A 22,214-nucleotide genomic window follows, 5' to 3' on the forward strand; every position below is an offset into this window, starting at 1 on the left:
GACAAGGGTCATCGGATGTTCTATCGTACATATCAGAATTCAAGAGATTGGCTTCGGGTGCTGGGTGGTCTGAACAGGCACAATATGCCATATTTCGGCGAGGCCTTAAGGAGGAAATTAAGGACGAACTCGCCAGAGCATCCAGGCCGCCATCTTTTCCGGATCTGCTTTCCGCAGCCTTACAAATTGAATATAGACTGCAGGAACGAAGGTCAGAACGCCGAAAACAACGAACAACCGTTCATTTTTCCGATTCCACCGTCTCCTCCTCTCCTTCCCATACTTCAGACGAACCCATGCAGATTGGAGCTACTAGAGGACCTCTTTCCGCGGCTGAAAGAAGAAGAAGGAAGGAGAAAGGTCTATGTGCCTATTGTGGATCGGATCAACATCTCCTCAAGGAATGTACTGAACTTCCTCAGAAACGTCAGGGAAACGGTTTCCCTCGGCGCCAGTAGGGACCTGGTTCCGAGGGGCTTCTGATTCATCCAAAAAAGGAACAACTACGCATCCCTAAAGTCAAGGATAAGTCCACACCGCTACTCTACATTTCAAAGTACTCACGACAGAGTTTCCAAATCAGCAAAACTCTGCGTAAAAATTGGACCATACTACACAATGATCCCTCTCTCCTGAAATTATTTCCCAAAGCACCAATGATGGCCTTTAAACGTGGACATAATCTCAAAGATAAACTAGTGAGAGCGGAAAGACCTCCTAAAGACAAACAACTTGTACTGAGTACCATAAAGAAGGGTACCTTTCCCTGCTTGAACTGTACGAACTGTAACAATGTTATAAAAGGTGAAACGATATCTCACCCACAAACTGGGAAGAAATTCAAAATCAGAGACTTTTCCACCTGCCTCTCCGCAGGTGTCATCTACTCATTGAAATGTCCCTGTGGTAAATTATACATAGGACAAACCACAAGACCCGTCAAAGAAAGATGGTCAGAACACAAATCCACCATCAGATGTAAGAATCTCAGATCCCCAGTGGCAAGGCACTTCATCGAATTCCAACATACGATTGCACAAATTAAATTTCAAGTCATAGAAATTGTCAAACGTCCACACAGAGGTGGCAATTACCAATCCCTGTTGTCACAGCGAGAGAAGTACTGGATCCACACACTTGACACTTTGCAACCTAAGGGTCTGAATGATGAATTCTCTTTGAGTTGCTTTCTATAGTGAATTGTGAAACTCACATGTTACATCGCCAACTACTATACACAAGTGTCAGTATCCCGGACCTTAAAAAAAATTTTTTTCTTTGTCATTACAAGTGTTGTGACTTTGATGTTTTCTTCAAGGGAACTGTATTTTCCTATGTTTGACTTGCCTATATTCACTTAAATGTTTGCACCTGTTCACGAATGACCAATTGAACCATCTCTCCATTCGTTCGAACCTTGTATGAGTAATAGGCTACATCGCAATCTTTTATCCCCTTGCCATTGAATTATACTTGTCTCACTATATAATGAGTAGCCTCATGACTCTACATGATTTGTTTTGGACTATTAAGAGTAAACTGCATGTACCATTTGTGCTATCTATCATGACTGTAACGATTATTGTACTATTCACAAATTTCTGTTCCATTAGAACCAAAATTATAAAATGCGTTGCGATGGTGAACACCAGAATTCTTATGTTTCATTATGGAACATATTAACTCTACTTTTCTTATTTATCCTGATCTCTGGTCAGTCCCTATGAGTACGCTTGCACTATGCGCCATTGCATGATGGCCTCCATATTCCTCACTCACCGGCTTCTATGCCCTTTTCTATGTTTATTATTTAGTTTCCTTTCTACGTCTGACGGCGTGTCCCCAGCACAGCTCGTTCCCTAGGTTACGACCGCGCGGAGCCACTGCCTGCCGGTTTCAGTTTCCACTAACAGTGTTCCCCGCACTGTACAGGTAAGCTACCGCTACTTGGGTCCCTTTGCCCGGTTGGGAGACCCCAGGTTTATTTTTCTCCAGTATAACAGAAATGTATATGTCCCCACTTAGGTGCCAGCAGTACGTGTCTCTTTGCAGATGCCCTGCATCGTATAATTGTTTCGAATACTTGTTGACCACACGGATGCCCCTGTTGCCTTGGCTACTCGTCCCGCAACTCGAGTGAGTGCATTCTTTAAAACCAATTCCGGTTTATTTTAAGTATTATTTATTTTATTCAGTAGCGCTCTTTTGGAGTTATTCTTTCTCCGTCCACAGGAGGGGTATGGTTTTTTCTTAAACACGCTCCCCATATTGACTCAGCTTTTTCACTATTCAAGGGTGGTCCTTGCTATTTAGAACCCACTACCGCTTTTGGCTTATCTCGATCTGTCTGACTCTTCATCACGCCATTTTCTAGATCCCACCATGTAGGTGGATCTCACACAATACATCTCCTTTGTTATGTGTTTAGCTATTAGTATAGAGTGTTTCTCTTTGATCTGTTAGTTCACTCTTTTCACCATACTAGATCTCCAGTATTCTGCTCTTCACCATCTCGCTAGCATCCCGAGTTATGTACAGCTTGTCAGTCAGTCCTTGACTGTTATGGAAATAAAATAAAAGATTTTACTTTTTGTCTCCTTGAAATGTTGTCAACAGTTCAATTGGGCCCTTATGAAGAAGAGGTTACCCTCGAAACGCGTCGGCCACTCCACAATTGGACAGCATCACCTCTCCATCATTTATTGCTTCTTCGCAATTTGTTTTAATATGTTAAACGTCACGAATTACTTTGTACAACAGAATGTGCCTTTTGGCAAATTTTGTTTTCCTCTTTGCCAAATAAATTGTTATATGCTCAACTAACAAACTGCTGTTATATATCTATATCCATATATTTGAAGGCCCTATGTGGCATCAGTAAACAGTGTGCAGGGGACGGGAGGGCCCCACTTTTTGGGTCCTCTTCTATTTTCTCTTTTCTGATTTAGGCTTTGTGCCAAGGCCTTTTTTCCTCCCCCGCACCTTTAAATTCTTAAACCAGCTCTTCTGTACATATAATGATGATTTGAATTTCTATATCAATTGTTACCAGGTGTGCACCACTGTCAGCATTTTTGTTTTCTCCATATGTACTGGTCTTCCAGTGTGGCACGTACCAAGTGGGTAGCACCCTGATATAAACCTTGTTCATTATAAATATGTCATTTTCTCGCATCAACGAGATCACAGATAAACACGCAACTACACTTGCATTTGATGCGGAAGAAGCTAAACGCATATTAGCTCTCATCAAGGATACAGACCAATCTTTACAGAGTAAAGTCAGCCCAGACAAAATAATCTTTCAATTAGAAAAACTCATTAGACGCGAGATATCGCAGAAATTACATGCCAGTACCCTAGTGGAATATTACAAATCACAGAGAATCCCTAGAGGATTGAGGGTATATTTGAGACCTACACTCTGCAGCGAGAGCAAAGCATTTGTTGCTAAATGGGATCAAATTCTGAACAAGTGTTCACTTGACTTGATCTTACTTACGATTGAGGAACTTTCCAAGTCATTGACATCCATCGACAAAGACATAGAAGCACTGACAATACAGCTTTCAGAATTCAAGTCAAAAGAGGATCTGACACAACTTTTGGAAGATATCAATTCCAAATTGAGCAATTACAAAGCAGACATAGAACAAAGGAAACTTCGTAAGTTTAAACGCGATACGTTCGATTATTTGAACGATATCGTGTATACCTGGCAGGAGTTTTACCATCACAGAAACGCCAGCAGAAGTCGAGCTAATAATCTTAACAACTCCAACTCAGGGAGTGATAGTAGTAGTAGCAGTGTGGGAGAACCAATACCGAAAGACCAGTCACAAGAACAAATTCCACAGCAAGTACCAACACCTGGGACCACAATTCCCCACCTTACACCATCTCAATCTGGGACAGTTGCTAGTACCACAGGTGTTTTTTTAGGCCTGAGAGACAGACAAAAAGAAAAAGAAAAACACGACGAGGCAAGAAAAACACAAAAAGGAAGATACAAATAAGTGAAAATCTAGTCATCAACCTATCAAGCAAAAACCTGACGAGTGGCCAACTTGATATCTTAAACCGTGGTCTTTCCTTTGTTCCTACTTGCAACACATCACTATTTGAAGAAAAAATCTGTCTTCACAGATTGTTGAGGAAATTAAGATTGAAGATGTTTTTCGAATCCGATTTGGATACAGAATCACAGGCCCTAGAGGATGACATCCTACAGATGCGCCCCAAGAGTACTTTCGACCCTCAGATTCAAAATTCGATCTTGGATCTCTTCGAGAAGAGTGTCATTAATGACCTCAAAAGAATTAATTACCATAGCACTAAACCAGTTAATATTAAGAATAGCCAACTTGAACATGTTGAACAGCTGGCTAAAGATGAAGATTTAACTATCAAACCTGCGGATAAGGGTGGGGCAATCGTGATCATGGATTCATCCTACTACACACGGAGATGTCTGGAACTACTTAACGACACCGTTACTTACACAAAACTTGATAATGATCCACTACTTAGAATCAAAGCCATCATCCAGAAAGCTATTGACAATGCTTTGGAAAACAACTGGATTGATTCAAAAACAAGTCAGTTCCTTATAAACAAATATCCAATCACGCCTGTGTTCTATGGCTTACCAAAGGTTCATAAAGACAACATTAATCCGCCACTCAGACCAATAGTTGCGGGAACTGATAGCATATTTGACCCATTGGCCATCTATGTGGATCGTTTACTTCAACCTCTAATCCAGGAAATACCAACCTACCTGAAGGACACTACAGACTTCCTCAACTGTCTACAAGAAATCATAGCCCTGGACACTAGCTGCATTCTCTTTAGTATGGATGTATGCAGCCTTTACACCTCTATTCCCCACATCGAAGGGGTTGATGCTGTACTCTGGCTCCTGTTGAATCATGAACATATAAGAGGGAACAAAGAATTTATTGTGGAATTACTGGAAATAATTCTTCACAACAGTTACTTTAGATTTCAGGGCCAATACTATGTACAATCATCAGGTACTTCAATGGGGTCGGCCATGGCTCCGGTTTATGCTAACACCTACATGTATAAATTTGAAAAAGAAAACGTGTTGGATCACCCATTTTGGTCATTTAAAATCTTGACCTGGAAACGTTATATAGATGATATCTTCGGTATCTGGTGTGGTACACGAGATGAATTGGATCTTTTTTTGGAACATCTGAATTCAGTGAACAACACAATCAAATTCACAATGGAAGTAGGGGACCCTTCATTACATTTTTTGGATGTGAGCTTACAGATCAAAGAGGGTCACATCGACACCACGGTGTACCATAAACCAACAGACGTGAATAATCTTTTACATTTCAGCAGTTTCCATCCTAAACCCATGCTCAAAAGCCTACCATTCAGTCAAATGTTAAGATTGAAGAGAATTATCTCAGACCCAGCAGGCCTTGACTCAGAATGTTCATTTCTAGTTGAACGATTTGGATCTAGGGGGTATCCAGATACTATCACAGGAGAAGCCCGCAACAGATCAGAGACCTTCACGAAGGAACAACTACGCATCCCTAAAGTCAAGGATAAGTCCACACCGCTACTCTACATTTCAAAGTACTCACGACAGAGTTTCCAAATCAGCAAAACTCTGCGTAAAAATTGGACCATACTACACAATGATCCCTCTCTCCTGAAATTATTTCCCAAAGCACCAATGATGGCCTTTAAACGTGGACATAATCTCAAAGATAAACTAGTGAGAGCGGAAAGACCTCCTAAAGACAAACAACTTGTACTGAGTACCATAAAGAAGGGTACCTTTCCCTGCTTGAACTGTACGAACTGTAACAATGTTATAAAAGGTGAAACGATATCTCACCCACAAACTGGGAAGAAATTCAAAATCAGAGACTTTTCCACCTGCCTCTCCGCAGGTGTCATCTACTCATTGAAATGTCCCTGTGGTAAATTATACATAGGACAAACCACAAGACCCGTCAAAGAAAGATGGTCAGAACACAAATCCACCATCAGATGTAAGAATCTCAGATCCCCAGTGGCAAGGCACTTCATCGAATTCCAACATACGATTGCACAAATTAAATTTCAAGTCATAGAAATTGTCAAACGTCCACACAGAGGTGGCAATTACCAATCCCTGTTGTCACAGCGAGAGAAGTACTGGATCCACACACTTGACACTTTGCAACCTAAGGGTCTGAATGATGAATTCTCTTTGAGTTGCTTTCTATAGTGAATTGTGAAACTCACATGTTACATCGCCAACTACTATACACAAGTGTCAGTATCCCGGACCTTAAAAAAAATTTTTTTCTTTGTCATTACAAGTGTTGTGACTTTGATGTTTTCTTCAAGGGAACTGTATTTTCCTATGTTTGACTTGCCTATATTCACTTAAATGTTTGCACCTGTTCACGAATGACCAATTGAACCATCTCTCCATTCGTTCGAACCTTGTATGAGTAATAGGCTACATCGCAATCTTTTATCCCCTTGCCATTGAATTATACTTGTCTCACTATATAATGAGTAGCCTCATGACTCTACATGATTTGTTTTGGACTATTAAGAGTAAACTGCATGTACCATTTGTGCTATCTATCATGACTGTAACGATTATTGTACTATTCACAAATTTCTGTTCCATTAGAACCAAAATTATAAAATGCGTTGCGATGGTGAACACCAGAATTCTTATGTTTCATTATGGAACATATTAACTCTACTTTTCTTATTTATCCTGATCTCTGGTCAGTCCCTATGAGTACGCTTGCACTATGCGCCATTGCATGATGGCCTCCATATTCCTCACTCACCGGCTTCTATGCCCTTTTCTATGTTTATTATTTAGTTTCCTTTCTACGTCTGACGGCGTGTCCCCAGCACAGCTCGTTCCCTAGGTTACGACCGCGCGGAGCCACTGCCTGCCGGTTTCAGTTTCCACTAACAGTGTTCCCCGCACTGTACAGGTAAGCTACCGCTACTTGGGTCCCTTTGCCCGGTTGGGAGACCCCAGGTTTATTTTTCTCCAGTATAACAGAAATGTATATGTCCCCACTTAGGTGCCAGCAGTACGTGTCTCTTTGCAGATGCCCTGCATCGTATAATTGTTTCGAATACTTGTTGACCACACGGATGCCCCTGTTGCCTTGGCTACTCGTCCCGCAACTCGAGTGAGTGCATTCTTTAAAACCAATTCCGGTTTATTTTAAGTATTATTTATTTTATTCAGTAGCGCTCTTTTGGAGTTATTCTTTCTCCGTCCACAGGAGGGGTATGGTTTTTTCTTAAACACGCTCCCCATATTGACTCAGCTTTTTCACTATTCAAGGGTGGTCCTTGCTATTTAGAACCCACTACCGCTTTTGGCTTATCTCGATCTGTCTGACTCTTCATCACGCCATTTTCTAGATCCCACCATGTAGGTGGATCTCACACAATACATCTCCTTTGTTATGTGTTTAGCTATTAGTATAGAGTGTTTCTCTTTGATCTGTTAGTTCACTCTTTTCACCATACTAGATCTCCAGTATTCTGCTCTTCACCATCTCGCTAGCATCCCGAGTTATGTACAGCTTGTCAGTCAGTCCTTGACTGTTATGGAAATAAAATAAAAGATTTTACTTTTTGTCTCCTTGAAATGTTGTCAACAGTTCAATTGGGCCCTTATGAAGAAGAGGTTACCCTCGAAACGCGTCGGCCACTCCACAATTGGACAGCATCACCTCTCCATCATTTATTGCTTCTTCGCAATTTGTTTTAATATGTTAAACGTCACGAATTACTTTGTACAACAGAATGTGCCTTTTGGCAAATTTTGTTTTCCTCTTTGCCAAATAAATTGTTATATGCTCAACTAACAAACTGCTGTTATATATCTATATCCATATATTTGAAGGCCCTATGTGGCATCAGTAAACAGTGTGCAGGGGACGGGAGGGCCCCACTTTTTGGGTCCTCTTCTATTTTCTCTTTTCTGATTTAGGCTTTGTGCCAAGGCCTTTTTTCCTCCCCCGCACCTTTAAATTCTTAAACCAGCTCTTCTGTACATATAATGATGATTTGAATTTCTATATCAATTGTTACCAGGTGTGCACCACTGTCAGCATTTTTGTTTGCTTCTGATTCATCCACCAGTCCCTATGTCTCTCTCTCTCTATTTCGGCTCCATACATTCCTGAGGATTCCAGGCTTATGGTTTTACCTGTTTTTATAAAGGTCAACGGCAGAGCAGTCGAGTGTCTCGCACTCCTGGACTGCGGAGCCGCCGGAAACTTTGTCGACATTATCTGGACCAAAAGAATGGGTCTCCGTACCTTGCCTCGCAAAGAAGATCAAAAGGTAGAAGGGGTTGACGGTTCTCCTCTCTCTTCAGGACCCATTACTCACACCACCGAGGACCTATCGGTTACCATATTTCAACATTCCGAGACAATCCGGTTCGACATCATTCGAGCTGCCCATTTTCCGGGTATTCTTGGCATCACATGGCTCAGAAAACATAACCCTCATGTCAATTGGGCGGACAATCAACTACAATTTTGTTCCTCCTACTGCAAGCTCAACTGTTTTTCTGACGACGGTATTCCTCTGATTGTAACAGGGTCTACCAAACAACTGGCTGGGGTTCATGCTCTACCTCGGTACTGTTCCCCTTACTCGGAGGTGTTCGTCGAAAGAAAGCCAGCGACCTTACCTCCCCATAGGCCAGAAGATTGTACCATTGACTTAGAACCTAATGCTTTGGTTCCCTTCTGTAGGATGTTCTCTTTAACTCAAGCGGAAAGAAGGGTTCTTAAAGATTATCTTGATGCCAATGTTCAGAATGGGCTCATTCAACCTTCCAAGTCTCCTGCCGGAGCTTCTTTGTTCTTTGTCAAGAAGAGGGACTCTACTGACTTGCGCCCTTGTATCGATTACCGAGGCCTCAACAAGGTTACCATCCGGGATCGGTATCCTATGCCATTAATACACGAGATCATTGAAGCTGTTCAAGGTGCACGTTGGTTCACCAAATTAGACCTCAGAAATGCCTACCATTTGTTACGCATCGCCAAAGGAGATGAATGGAAGACCGCTTTTCGTACTCCTTTCGGCTTATTTGAGTACCGAGTAATGCCCTTTGGTTTGGTGAATGCTCCTGCTGTGTTTCAACGGTTTATGGATCGGATGTTTTCAGACTTATTGTCTGTCTCCATGATCATATACCTGGATGACATCCTGATATATTCCGGCACTCTAGAGGATCACAAAACCCATGTCCAAAAAGTTCTGGAAAGACTTAAAGACAACCAACTTCTTGTCAAACCAGAGAAGTGTGTTTTTGCTGCTACTTCAGTGCCCTATCTAGGGTATCATCTTTCTGAAAGAGGTATCGCCATGGATCCCAGCAAAGTATCAGCTATTCTGGACTGGCCTTCCCCGACTTCGATCAAAGAGGTCCAAAGGTTTCTCGGGCTCTCTAATTTCTATCGCTCATTCATCCCAAACTTCTCTGAAGCAGTTCTCCCTATTACTTCTTTACTCAAGAAGGCCAACAATCCCTTTAGCTGGACTTCCGAAGCAGAACAGAGTTTTCACAATCTCAAGAATCTCTTTTGTACTGCTCCCATTTTGCGCCATCCTGACCAGAATAGACAGTTCATCGTCGAAACTGACGCCTCGGCCATGGCCATTGGAGCTGTTCTTCTACAAGTGTTCGAGGAACGAGAGCACCCCATTTGCTACCTCTCCAAGACGTTGACTCCCAGCCAACTCAACTACTCCGTACTGGAAAAAGAATTGCTGGCTATAAAACAAGCATGTGAGACCTGGCGACATCTATTGATGGGAGCAAGGCAGACCGTTATCATCAGAACGGACCATAAGAATCTCAAGGTCCTTCAGAATATGGAGTGTGTCAACTCCAGGCAGGCTCGCTGGGCATATTTCTTTGCCCAATATGATCTGCATATTACCTACTTGCCTGGTACCAACAATACTCTTGCGGATGCACTCTCTCGGAAGGGTCCCAAATGTGAGGAGAAAAGACATACCCCAGAGCCGATGTTCCACAGGAATAGGATCTTAACAGTTGCTAAAACCTTTTTGGAAGAGGTTCGAGCTGGTGTTGCTTCGGAAGGTACTGTTCCGCTACTCAGAGGAGAGACATCCTACACCAACAAGGAGGGTTTGCTATACCTCAACCATCGTTTATACATACCTTCCGGTCCTCTACGTCTGAAGATCATAATTTGGTGTCCTGATTCACTCACTGCAGGTCATCGTGGGAAGCTAAATACCACAGAATCTATCACTCGTTCTTTTTTTTGGCCGGAACTCAAAAAGGATGTAGAGGACTACATACTCAGTTGCCTGGTTTGTGCCATGACTAAGTCCATTACTGGCAAACCCTTGGGTCTTCTCACCCAACCTGAGGTACCCTCTCGCCCTTGGGGTCTGCTTTCTACGGATTTCATTGTAGAACTTCCTGTTTCCAACTCCTGCTCATGTAATATGGTTACAGTTGACACCATGACCAAACTGGCTCATTTTTCCCCATTGCCTGTACTTCCTACTGCTACCGAGATGGCTGAGGTTTTCGCCCAGGATATCTTCCGTCTTCATGGTCTCCCTGACAAGATCATCTCGGATCGTGGCAGCCAATTCGTTTCGAAGTTTTGGAAGGCTCTTTGTTCTCGCCTTGGTATGGAACGTGCTCTGTCGTCTGGTTTCCACCCTCAGACCAACGGTCAAACTGAGCGCCTTAACGCCACATTGGAACAGTACCTTAGATGCTACAGCAATCGTCTTCAGGACAATTGGGTTTCTTTGCTTCCTACGGCAGAGTTTACTTATAATAACTCATTTCATACAGCCATTGGACTCTCTCCTTTCTTTTGCATCTATGGGGTACACCCAAGATCTCTTCTTCCCTACATTCCGTCGCCCACCAATTCCCCGACGGCTGAAGAGGTACTGCAGTCTATTTCTGATGCACACGTCACTGCCAGAAGGTGTTTGGAGAAGAGTCGTCAATACAACAAAACCCAAGCGGACAAACATCGTAGGCCTTGCCCTGAATGGAAGGAAGGGGACAAGGTCTGGCTGTCCACCAGGTTCTTGCCGCGATGGGTTCACCCTTCTAAACTCTCTCCTCGCTTTTTGGGTCCTTTTCCCATTCTTTCCAAAATAAATCCTGTTGCCTTTCGACTTAAACTACCTCCTTACCTCCGCCGCATTCATCCTGTCTTCCATGCCTCTCTTCTCAAGCCTTTCATTCCGGACGTCCACCAGAGAGCTGTTCCCGACCAGCCTTTTCCTCAGGTGGATTCCTCTATGGAATATGAGGTCTCTACTTTACGTGACTCCCGCCACTATCGTGGTAGGTTAGAGTATTTGGTGTCCTGGAAGGGTTACCCTAGGTCGGAGGACTCGTGGGAACCGGCTTCCAACATTCATGCCCCTCGGTTGTTGGCTCAGTTTCATGCCCGCTTCCCCTTTAAGCCGGGGGTCCTACGCTCTAGGAGGGGGCATACTGTCATTCGCCGTCCTGTTTGGCGTTTGTATCCGCGTTGGCGGTTATGCGCTGGAAGGGCGAGCGGAGGTTCCGCTACGTGATTTCTCTGTTACGCACCCTACGGTCTAGTGGTTTTCCAACATGGCGCCGCTGGTAAGTATTTCTTTCCTCCTCTCCCAGCGATCGCCGCGTTGCAACCCCCTTTACTGCGCTAGCTCGCTCCTTTGGGTTTACACGCTAGTTTTTCCAGCCTTGACCGCCTCGGTCACTTATCTGTACTTTCGGTCCGCCTGCCCCGGACTATCTCTCTCTCTCTCTCTCTTCCTTTCCTCGCCTCGCCTCTTTTCTGAGCTCTACGGTGCGCTGTTCTCCACGCCCGCCTTCTCTGCCTTACCTTTCGGCTGCGCTGTCATTCAGCCGCCCTGATTCCTGTTGCTCCGGAGTTGTTTTCTCTGCTGGTACCCTTTCCGGTGGCTCTCTTTCTCTCCGGATCCTTCTTTGCTTTGGATGTCCGGCTTCGCCTGCTCCCATCAGTTACCTGCCTCAAGAACTCCACTACAACTGCTTGCTCCAGATCCTCTCAAACCGCAGCACTCCTCGGAGGGTTTTTTCTGCCTGAACAGGCTTTTTCCCTTCGTATTGTCTGGTCTCGGGAAGGGGACCCCAGGTTTGCTATACTTTAGCACTCACTGTGGCTTCCTCTCGAGACAGATACTTACAACACAAAAAGGAGAAGGACTATCTCTCTCACAGGCAACTACAACCAGAGGACTTTGAATCAGGTGAGGAGAGTGGGGAGGAACGGGAGTTAGCGGAATCGGCCAAGAGGGACAAGAAGTCCAGGCCGCAGGAGACCGCTCCAGCAGGTCTCACAGCGTGACGATGGAGCACCGCCCCGGCCGCTCCCCCAGGGACTGAAGGAAAGGGGAGCTGCACGGGCGGGCCGCAGGCAACCAGCAGAGGGAGAACGGAGCGGGGGGGAGGGAGGTAGGGGGGGCTGCCGCGAGATGGGACAAGGAGATGAGAGATCCGGGCCCCTGCTCCAGCGGGAGGCCCCTGCGCAGCCGGGTGGAGGGGCTGGCAGCCCCTGTGGGTTAGCGAGCAGTCCAGGCAGGGCGGAGGGATGGGGCCGCAGCAGACCCACGCGGCCCCAGAAGCATTAGGGATTAGGCACACGGCACTGCAGCCGAAGCCCGGATGCTCCGGTCAGTAGTATCCGCTGGCGAAGTTGCGGGAGACCGCTCCAGCAGTCCCCTCGGAGCAGAGAGACCATGGGCACTGGCACCCGACCGCTGGGAAGCGGGGCCAGGGAGGGGGCGCCGCCCAAGAAGCGGGCCGGGCCAGGAGAGAATCCAGCCACTCCAGGCAGGCAGTGCCCGGCACGGCAGATGAAGGAGCCGGTCAGCCAATCAGGGCTGGGGAGCCGACCCACACAGGGCCCAGGTGTCGGGGGCGCGGCCAGATTATGCGGCCCAGGAGGCCTCAGGAGTCGGGCGGCCAGCACAGGTGCAGAGCTGTCTCCAAGCTCCGATTTCGGCCCTTCAAAGGATCAACGTGTCGGGGAGGCGACGAGCAGCACAAAGCACCCCACCACAGCCACGGATGATGTGAAGAACCGCTGATATTTGGCGGATAAGCGGCCTCGGGTCACGGAGCAAAAAGCTAGGCAGCCATCTTGCAGGCTGCTCAACAGCGCCCCCCATGGTTGGACCTTTAAGGTAATGGCTTCTGTGGATTTTGAGAAAAGCAATACCCCACTACGTTCCCCTGACTCTTACAGTTAGGAAATCACACATTTATTGTATTGTTTCACAAAACAAGCATTACCACAAGCCAAAAACTGAGCCATGGTGCACAGGATTTTTATGCTGACTGCCTAAACAGACGTACTTAGCATGTGTAAATAAGGAAAACAAATGTGACGAATGGCAAGCATACAATTTTTGAAAGAGCACGGCCAGACCTTTAGAATGTTATGGGACTTGTGCAGGTTACAAAATGGTACAGTGTCTAAATCAGCAACTAAATATGGGTCACATTTGGGAAATGAAAGGGTTGTGTAACAAAGTGCAGTAGCAAATGTATGAAACCATTATGAAAACCAAGAGAAAACAAATGTGCTACCTTCCCGCAGGTATACCAATGAAAACGCTACCTCACGTGATGGTGCACCTATCTGGGCGCAAAGGGAAAAGGCTAAACCACTGGTAACCCAAGTGCTTCGAGAGAGCAGACTTCCGTGGGAACCCACAGAGGTCTGCCTTTTGCGAATCGCCCAAGAATTTAATACCCAAAAGCCTGGCAAAGATTGAAATTTAGGGGGAAAAAAACACAATTTTCAGACATTTCCCACCTGGAAACTACTGAAACATACCGGCAAAAACACATGTCCCACCTTTCCATATTCCCACAGGTGTCCGGATGAAAACAGTACCTCGCGTAGGTGCACCTACCTGGGCAAAAAAGAGAAAGTGTTGACCGTCCCCAAGTCCAACGACTGTCCCAAGGAGCCCCGGCAGGGTCCCCATCCGTTCCCAGAAGGACAGTCTGTAATACTGCCTAGCCAGAGCTCCAGGATGGTCGGGGTGATGTCCCCGGCCTTGGACGACTGTACCATGTGGGTTCACCATCCGCAAGCGCAGTGGCACTCCCAGGGAGCCCTGGCAGGGTCCCTGACCTTTCCTGGAGGGAGAAGCTGTAACACAGGCCAGCCAGAGCTCCAGCATAGTTGGGGGTAATTTTCCTGGCCTTGGGCAGCTGTCTCCAATATGGGGCGACCATCTCCAAGTGCAGTGGCTATCCCAGGGAGCACCGGAGGGAGTGGGACCCTACCGGGGCTTCCTGGAACCGCTGCTGGGCTGCAGGATGGTCAGCCACTATGGGAGACAGCCACCTAAGGCCAGGGGTATCGCCCCTGACCATCCTGGAGCTCTGGCTGGGCTGCCTGACCCTGCATTTGTGTCCCAGCCCACCCGACTGTCCAATCCTGTAGAATAAAAATAATGACTTGCAGAACGTTGCAGCTCCTTGCGTTAAAAAAAAACCCTGTAAACAAAACAAAAAACATTCATTACCTATGGTCAGCCCAGCAAAGACAAATCATAACTATCACGCTCCGATCATGCCCCACCCCCTTTTCAAGCCATCCATAGTGGTCTGGTGACCCTCACACCCCAGTAAAAGCACATTTGCCCCTGTTAGGGGCATATTTGTATTAAGAATAATAATGACCATAACACCAGTTAACAGTATAATTATAGGTTTATGGATTGTGGTCAACCCCCCCCCCCTAAACTGGTTGAAATTCCCCTCCCCTCAATTTTTTAATTTTTTATACCACCAAAGGTAGATGGTGGGTTGGGTTCAGGCCATATTGGATTGTGTAAGAGGTGTGGAGGGGTGACCTACCTCACAATCTGACATTAAAAAAATGAGGTACAAAACATTTGGAAACAATGCAACTAGTTCAGGTTCAATTTGAACACAGATCCATAATTCTGCCAATGGCTAAGACATCTTACAGTTTGTCCAATTAAATGGTTATAAAACATCTTGAATATGATAAATATGTAAGAACCATGAACTGATAACTCGAGTAATATAAGAAATGAAAATAAGGTCTACTTTAACAATATAAATACTTTCATGGAATATAAATGACTGAAAATATGAAACCGTCAATGAAAAGAATTACATATTGAGTACAACAATTAACTGAGTGACAGCATAAAAAAGGAGAGAACTGTGACCATGTTTCTAGGTGGACACATGGGAAAGGAGCTGAGACCCTGGGGGAGGGGGGGGGACTGTACCTTCAGAAAGATAATAGCCAGTATATAAGGTATTCCCAAAGCATCTACCATATCCACTTTATCCTTTGACAGGTACCTGTCTGTAATTCAAGACCTTGTAGAGTTTTGAAGAATGACAACTTTGCATTAGAAGGCCAAAAGGACTGTGGGTATCATATTTTATCCAACTAAAAGTACATTTGAATACACAGGGCCTCATTACAAATCGCCCGGTATGGAAACAACTGTGGCGGTAAACCCGCCGCCACCGTTGTTTCCATGCCGGGTGATCACAACTCCTGCAGGTGGGAGGTGATGTTCCCGCCAGGTCTGACCTGGCGGGTTTAACACCGCCCGCCTGCAGGCGGACGAGGAAACACCGGCAGCATTACGAGATGCTGCCGGTGTTTCCATGATCCCCATTCCCATCGAGTCCCATAGGACTCGATGGGAATGGGGATTAACACCATTCCGCCTCCGTGATTCCCAGAAACCGGGGTTGTAATGCCCCGGTAATTCCGGGAATCACGGAGGCGGAATGGTAATACGAGTCTGGCGGTAACCAGGCGGTTTTACTACCTCGGTTACCGCCGGACTCGTAAAGAGGCCTACAGTCTGCAGGATGGACTGTGAAAAAGACCTACTTGAGCTTCAGGGTATGCAATGAAGTTGCCAGAGGAGGAGGTTAAAGGTTATTGTGCAGCTGCCTGCAGGAGGCACCATGGTGGGGTCAGGCAGCTACCATGACAGCGCTGCTTGACTTCAAGTTGGCAGCTGACAATTTATAACTGATACAAATCACTAGATCTGAACTTGATGAGTTACTCAGAAGAGCCAATCACTTTGTCATGTACACACAAGGACTTTGGCACCTTCATTAACACCCCTCCTTTTTCAGTTTCAAAACGGGCAGGACTATACAGGGAGGCTTGGGTACAAGGCCTAGTGTGGGAGTATGGAAACAAGCGTTGCAGTAAAGAGCAGAGTAAAAGAGGAAGAAGGAAGTGGAAGGAGAGTAAGTCAAAGAGAGGTGGATGGGAGAGGAAGGCGAAGATGCATCAAAAGAAGGGAAAGGGGAGAGCAGCGTGAAGAGGGGAAAACTAGCAAGGGGGAAAAAGAGAGATGGAAAGTGAGACACAAGAGAAAGGAGGAAATTACTTAGAGAACAGTTTGAAAGGTACATACAAAATTGGTATAGGAAGATGAGGGCCGCCGATGGAGGAACATTTTGGAAGAGGTGCTGAGGAAGAAAAGGGAGGTGGAGGAAGTAAGAAGTGCAGAAGGTGGACCATGAAAATAAGGTAAATACTGTGGAAGAAGGCCTGTGTCTGTTAAGAAGTATGTTAGCTGGCGCCTGGTTGTACATCTTAATCTGATAACTAGCCCATCAAAAGTAGAGAGAGGTCACTACTTTTCCAGGGATCCAGGAAAGACAAGGAGGAGTGCCGTACCCTGGGTAAACCAACTTGACCGTGGTTTTAGTCTCCTCACCAAGGTGAGTGGTGCCTCTCTTCGGTTTCTGGCCCTGCCGGTACATCACCTCATCAGTTTCTGGCCCCTGGAAGGGCCTATCTTTGTCTTCAAGCCCAGGAGTGCCAGTGCGTCTTCAAGCCCAGAATGCAAGGCAAGTAGTACAGTTGTTTGGTGTAAGAGTGAGGACAGAGAGAGTTGTTACTGCATAAAGATGAACTAAAAATAAATGATAAATGAAGTCACACATACTGGCTGTGTCCTTGTTCACTTCCTTAACTGGTTTGTTCACTTCCTTAACTGGTGATGAGTTGCGGCAATGACAAAGAGCCTGCACTTGCCATTGATTGTGGTTGCCCTGGCCGAGCAGGTACATGGTTATTTGCGCAGTCGAATGGTGGCTCATTGGGAATCTCTGGGTCTGTATTGGGGAGTATCTGGGCTGTGCGTGAGCCTATGAGGACAGAGGAAGCCCCCTAGCAGCATAGCCGTGCATACACACGACAGATCACGTCATCCAAGGATGCATTGTCCGGTGTTGGCAGTTGTTATGGCAATTTGAGTCATAAGGAGTTGACATGTCTACTGCTTAGCTATGTAACAAGCTGACGGGCACTGCGCTGTGCCTGTCCCACATGCAGTGTAGCGGCCGAAAGAAAGCCTTGCACACATAAAGAAGGGAGCATGCCGTAGCACAATTGGCTTTTACTCTGAGAGGTTTCTTTTCATTGGACCTTAAAGGGGAGATTACAAACATTTGTCCCTGTGAACAAGGTGACAAATACCAAGGTCACGAAAATAGGGAAGCAACAGAAACTAATTCAAAGATTATGGCAAATATACCAGGCACTGGGTTATTCCTAGGTTATTAAATGGAAAGAAAGATTCCAGAAGTATATGTTAGCAGTATATGGTCCTAATTATTTGAGTAAAAAGAAAGAGGCACTGTTTCGTTGTCGAGGTTGGGATAGACAACAATTTCTTAAAACTACCGGAATGTATCGAGATGGGCAACCGACTCAGTTTGATATATGCATAGCCAAGATGGACAAGCATTAGGAGGTGAAGGGGAATAACATTTTGGCTTGTTATCGATTTGCCATTAGACATCATAAGTATTGTGAGACCATTGAGGAGTTTGTTACAGCACTGTGAGGGTTGGTTATAAAGTGTTGTTTTGAACATTATCAGAAAGAGTACATTTGTGACAAGTTGATGATCAACAGGAGAGCTAGAGGTCCCCACGTCGAATGGGAAATAGCCTACTCACACAGAAGCATCTATTTCCCATTAGGGAAATGGCATTCCGACCTGGCGAGGCAGAAAGGTCCCCTCGTCTAATGGGAACTAGCCTACTCACACTGAAGCAGCTATTTCCCATTAGAGAAACGTCCCTCCGACCTGGAGAGGCAGAAAGGACCTCTCGTCTAATGGGAACTAGCCTACTCACACTGAAGCAGGTATTTCCCATTATAGAAACGTCCCTCCGACCTGGAGTGGCAGAAAGGCCCTCTCGTCTAATGGGAACTTCCCTACTTACAGTGAAGCAGCTATTTCTCATTAGAGAAACGTCCCTCCCACCTGGAGAGGCAGAAAGGTTGTCTCGTCTAATGGGAACTAGCCTACTCACACTGAAGCGGCTATTTTCCATTAGAGAAACGTCCCTCCCACCTGGAGAGGCAGAAAGGTCCTCTTGTCTTGGAGAGGTAGAAAGGTCCTCTCGTCTAATGGGAACTAGCCTACGCACACTGAAGCAGCTATTTCTCATTAGAGAAACGTCCCTCCCACCTGGAGAGGCAGAAAGGACCTCTCGTCTAATGGGAACTAGCCTACCCACACTGAAGCAACTATTTCCCATTAAATGGCCCTACGACCTGGAGAGGCAGAAAGGTCCTCTCGCCTAATGGGAACTAGCCTACCCACACTGAAGCAGCTATTTCCCATTGGAGAAACGTCCCTCCGACCTGGAGAGGCAGAAATGTCCTCTCGTCTAATGGGAACTAGCCTACTCACATTGAAGCATCTATTTCCCTTTAGAGAAACGACCCTCCTACTGGGGGAGGCAGAACGGTCCTCTGGTCTAATGGGAACTAGCCTACTCACACTGAAGCAGCTATTTCCCATTAGAGAAACGGCCCACTAACACTGAAGCAGCTATTTCCCATTAGAGAAACGGCCCTCTGACCTGGACAGGCAGAAAGGTCCCTCTCATCTAATGGGAACTAGCCTTCTCTGTGAGAATAATCTAAAACCCATCATTATGCAGGACATGGCCACTAGGGGCAATAAGGGCCAATTCTCTATTGGGAACTAGCCTACTCACACTGAAGCAGCTATTTCCCATCTGAGAAATGGCCCTAGCAACCAAAGGTCAGTTTCTCGGATGGGAACTTGTATCAACCTTAGTGCTAATTCCCATCTGAGAAACGGATCATAGCAATGCCCTGCCTACTCTTCTTAACTTGACTTCTGACGTTATTTTCGGGAGCCATTTTAGTGAGTGGGAAAGCTTCAGCTGCCAGTGAAAGAGCAACCGGAATCTGCCTGCTTTTGGCTTGCTGCGTTTAAGGTGGGCATTTTATTAGTCATACTAGGAATGTTTCTACAAGACACCAGATGGAGCGTCCGACTTTGTCTTGTCCTTCATTGTCAATTTTCTGATCGGGAACTGGGAAGGCTCTGGCTGCAGGAGCAGCAGGAATCTGTGTGTTCTTGGCTGGCTGAGATTACAGTTTGCATTTTCAGATGGAGTGTCCGACTTCATCTTGTCCTTCACCGTCACTTTTCTTAGCGAAAACCGGGAAGGCTCAGGCTGCAAGAGCAGCAGGAATGTGTGTTTTTGGTTGGCTGAGATTACAAATTGCATTTTCTTCGGGATACTGTAAAAGTTCCTGCAAGACACCAGATTGAGACGGGGAGCGGAAAATTACATTTACTTTAAAATTCATGTTCATCTATTCAACAGGAAGGGTTGGAGGGCTAGGAAAAGGAACAGTGCAGGGACAGTGGATGTTGGTGTTAACTGATCAAAGGGGATTAGTAGGGTAATTTAATGTTTGATGAGTGTGTGTAGGATATTTTCTTTCGGCTGGGGCTATCGGTGTGTGGTTCGGGAGAGGCACATGGGCTTCTTGGTGTGGGTCTGCATGTGGAGGGAGGATGGGGCATTATGATATTGACCTAGACTCTAGAGGGAGGAATGGGGCATCTTGGGGTCTGAATGGTTGGATAGGTGTTGGCTGGTGTGGGTCTGGAGGCATAGCGCACACTGGTGTGGGTCTGGAGGCATGGCGGCCATTGGTGACGGTCTGAAGGCATGGCGCACAGTGGTGTGGGTCTGGAGGGAGGTATGGGGCACATAGGTGTGGGTAGAAATTTATGGTGAGAGTTTTACGGAAAAACTGATCCCTGCGCTGATCTAGTTCTGGAATCTGTAGTGCCTCCTGCTGCCAGTTCCAGGGTTCCTGCGGTACAAGCTCCCAAAGTCCTGTATGTAGAGGTATGAGGAAAGGATAGTGTGGGTCTGGGGCGGAGGGATGGGGGCACATTGATGTGGGTCTGGAGGGATGGGGGCACATTGGTCTGGGGAGGAGCGATGGGGGTAGGGATGGGGCACATTGGTGTGGGTCTCGGGGAGGGATGGGGCACAGGGAGTCTTGGGGTAGGATGGGTCTTCTAGGTGTGGGCCTGGAGGGCAGGATGGCGGCATCCTGCTGTGTGGAGGGACTGCTGGTGGGGTCTGCAATGGATGGGGGCACATTGGTGTCCTTCTGGAAAAGGTATAGGGCATCTGTTGGTCTGGAGGGTGGGATGGGGCATCCTGGTGTGGGTGCTTAGAAACCTCTGGGTATTAAGCGCATACTAAATAACCAATTACAAGCACTCTCTTGTGCACCCTCTGCTGAAAAAACCTTCTGCCGACCCTTCTATTCCAGCAAATTAATGCCAGATCTCTATCACTCCTTTCCTGGGAAATCTCGAGAAGCTGGCTATCTCTCAGCTTATCCTCCACACGGAATCTGTTGGTTGTTTCCATGACCATCAGTCTGACTTCAGAGCATCCAGAGGCACGGAAACTGCTCTTCTGAACACCCGTGAAGACATGCTCTCAAATCCAACTCTCCCCCTGTTCTCATCCTCCTTGACCTCTCCTATGCTTTCGATACGGTAAACCACAACATCCTGATCTCCCGTCTCCGTGACAACCTGGGCATCACATCAGGCCCTAGCGTGGCTTGTCTCCTTTCTCTCTGAACATCCTTCCCAAGTGGAACTTGGGTCTTTTCTCTCCTCTATCTCACTCTCTACCTGTGGTGTCTGTTAGGCAGAATCCTGTGCAGGGCCCTTAGGGACCACTACACAAAATTAAGACTACAAGTGGTAATACAAGTTCACCTTTGGTACAAGCCCATACTACACTGTTAAAGTGGTAGCAGTAGCGGAGCAGCCAGACTTATCTCAAGAGTAAATGAGCAGTAACAGAGATTACACAAAGGACCACAATTTCTGTGACTCAAGCAAACACTGACTCAAGGTTTCAGGAAAAAATATAAGTACATTTATTTTTAAACCATCTGTTAGAAAACACTTCACTTCTATAAATTCGAAACCACACGTAAAATACACTGCCCACAACCAATTCCACTTGTGGCAGTAAATTCAAGGTAAGTACATTAGGATTTGACAGACCGGTTTGAAGTTAAAACACACTTTGTACTTTAGAATTTCAAATAAGGGAAAAGTGGATAAAAATCACAGGTAATACTTTTTCAAGGCAAGGAGACTTGAGGACTTATTCAGAGATACAGATTAAAGTCAATAGGCCTGCACCAGTGTCAATGGAGTAGATGCTCAGTTGCAGAGGATTGCAGAGGATCACACGTTGAACAGTTCGAGATTCGAGATGCTGAGAGTTCGTAAAGATTGTCAAATGGAAGGAAAAGTTATAAGAAGGAGGGAAGAAAGAACAAATCTTTGTGGAGGGAAAGGGTTCACCATGATTTCGGTTGGTCAGACGGAGAGAATTACCAATTGTGCACAGTACCTTATTCCGTTGGAGAAAAGCTGGTGCCACGGCAGTTGTTCCTGGTAGTTCCTGCAGACTCACGGTTCCTGCGGCTTCAGTTGTGGGGACAAGAACAGTGGCGTCACCAGGAATCAAATTTAGGAGGGGCACAGAGGGGGTCAAAGACAAAAGTAGGGGGGCACAGACAAATGTAAGGGGAGAACATGGTCACTGCTCCTCTTAGGCAGGGGGGGCACATGGTTTCACAGGTGGGGCCCCGGCCTCCCCAGTCCCCCCCCTAGCGACACCACTGGACAAGAAGGAGGACATCTGGAGCGATCGGCACTAACCAGGGATGAGGCCAGCAGCAGCGAAAAAGACAACGATGAATAAAAGGTGCGCTCCTTTAAATCAGGAGAGGGCC

At 46.2% G+C, this 22,214-nt stretch overlaps 1 protein-coding gene across 1 annotated transcript; it reads left to right on the forward strand.

Moving 5' to 3' along the window:
* The first annotated feature begins 406 nt into the window (after positions 1–406).
* On the forward strand, positions 407–7,890 carry LOC138570143 (uncharacterized). Its single transcript, XM_069648791.1, has 5 exons — positions 407–1,932; positions 2,026–2,136; positions 2,617–6,995; positions 7,089–7,199; positions 7,680–7,890. Exon 3 carries the CDS (start codon positions 4,172–4,174, stop codon positions 6,257–6,259), a length of 2,088 nt encoding a protein of 695 aa, XP_069504892.1. The 5' UTR covers positions 407–1,932; positions 2,026–2,136; positions 2,617–4,171; the 3' UTR covers positions 6,260–6,995; positions 7,089–7,199; positions 7,680–7,890.
* Positions 7,891–22,214: the final 14,324 nt, after the last annotated feature.

Source organism: Ambystoma mexicanum, chromosome 2q (assembly GCF_040938575.1).
Source record: "Ambystoma mexicanum isolate Mex_15411 chromosome 2q, UKY_AmexF1_1, whole genome shotgun sequence".
Taxonomy (NCBI): Eukaryota; Metazoa; Chordata; class Amphibia; order Caudata; family Ambystomatidae; genus Ambystoma; species Ambystoma mexicanum.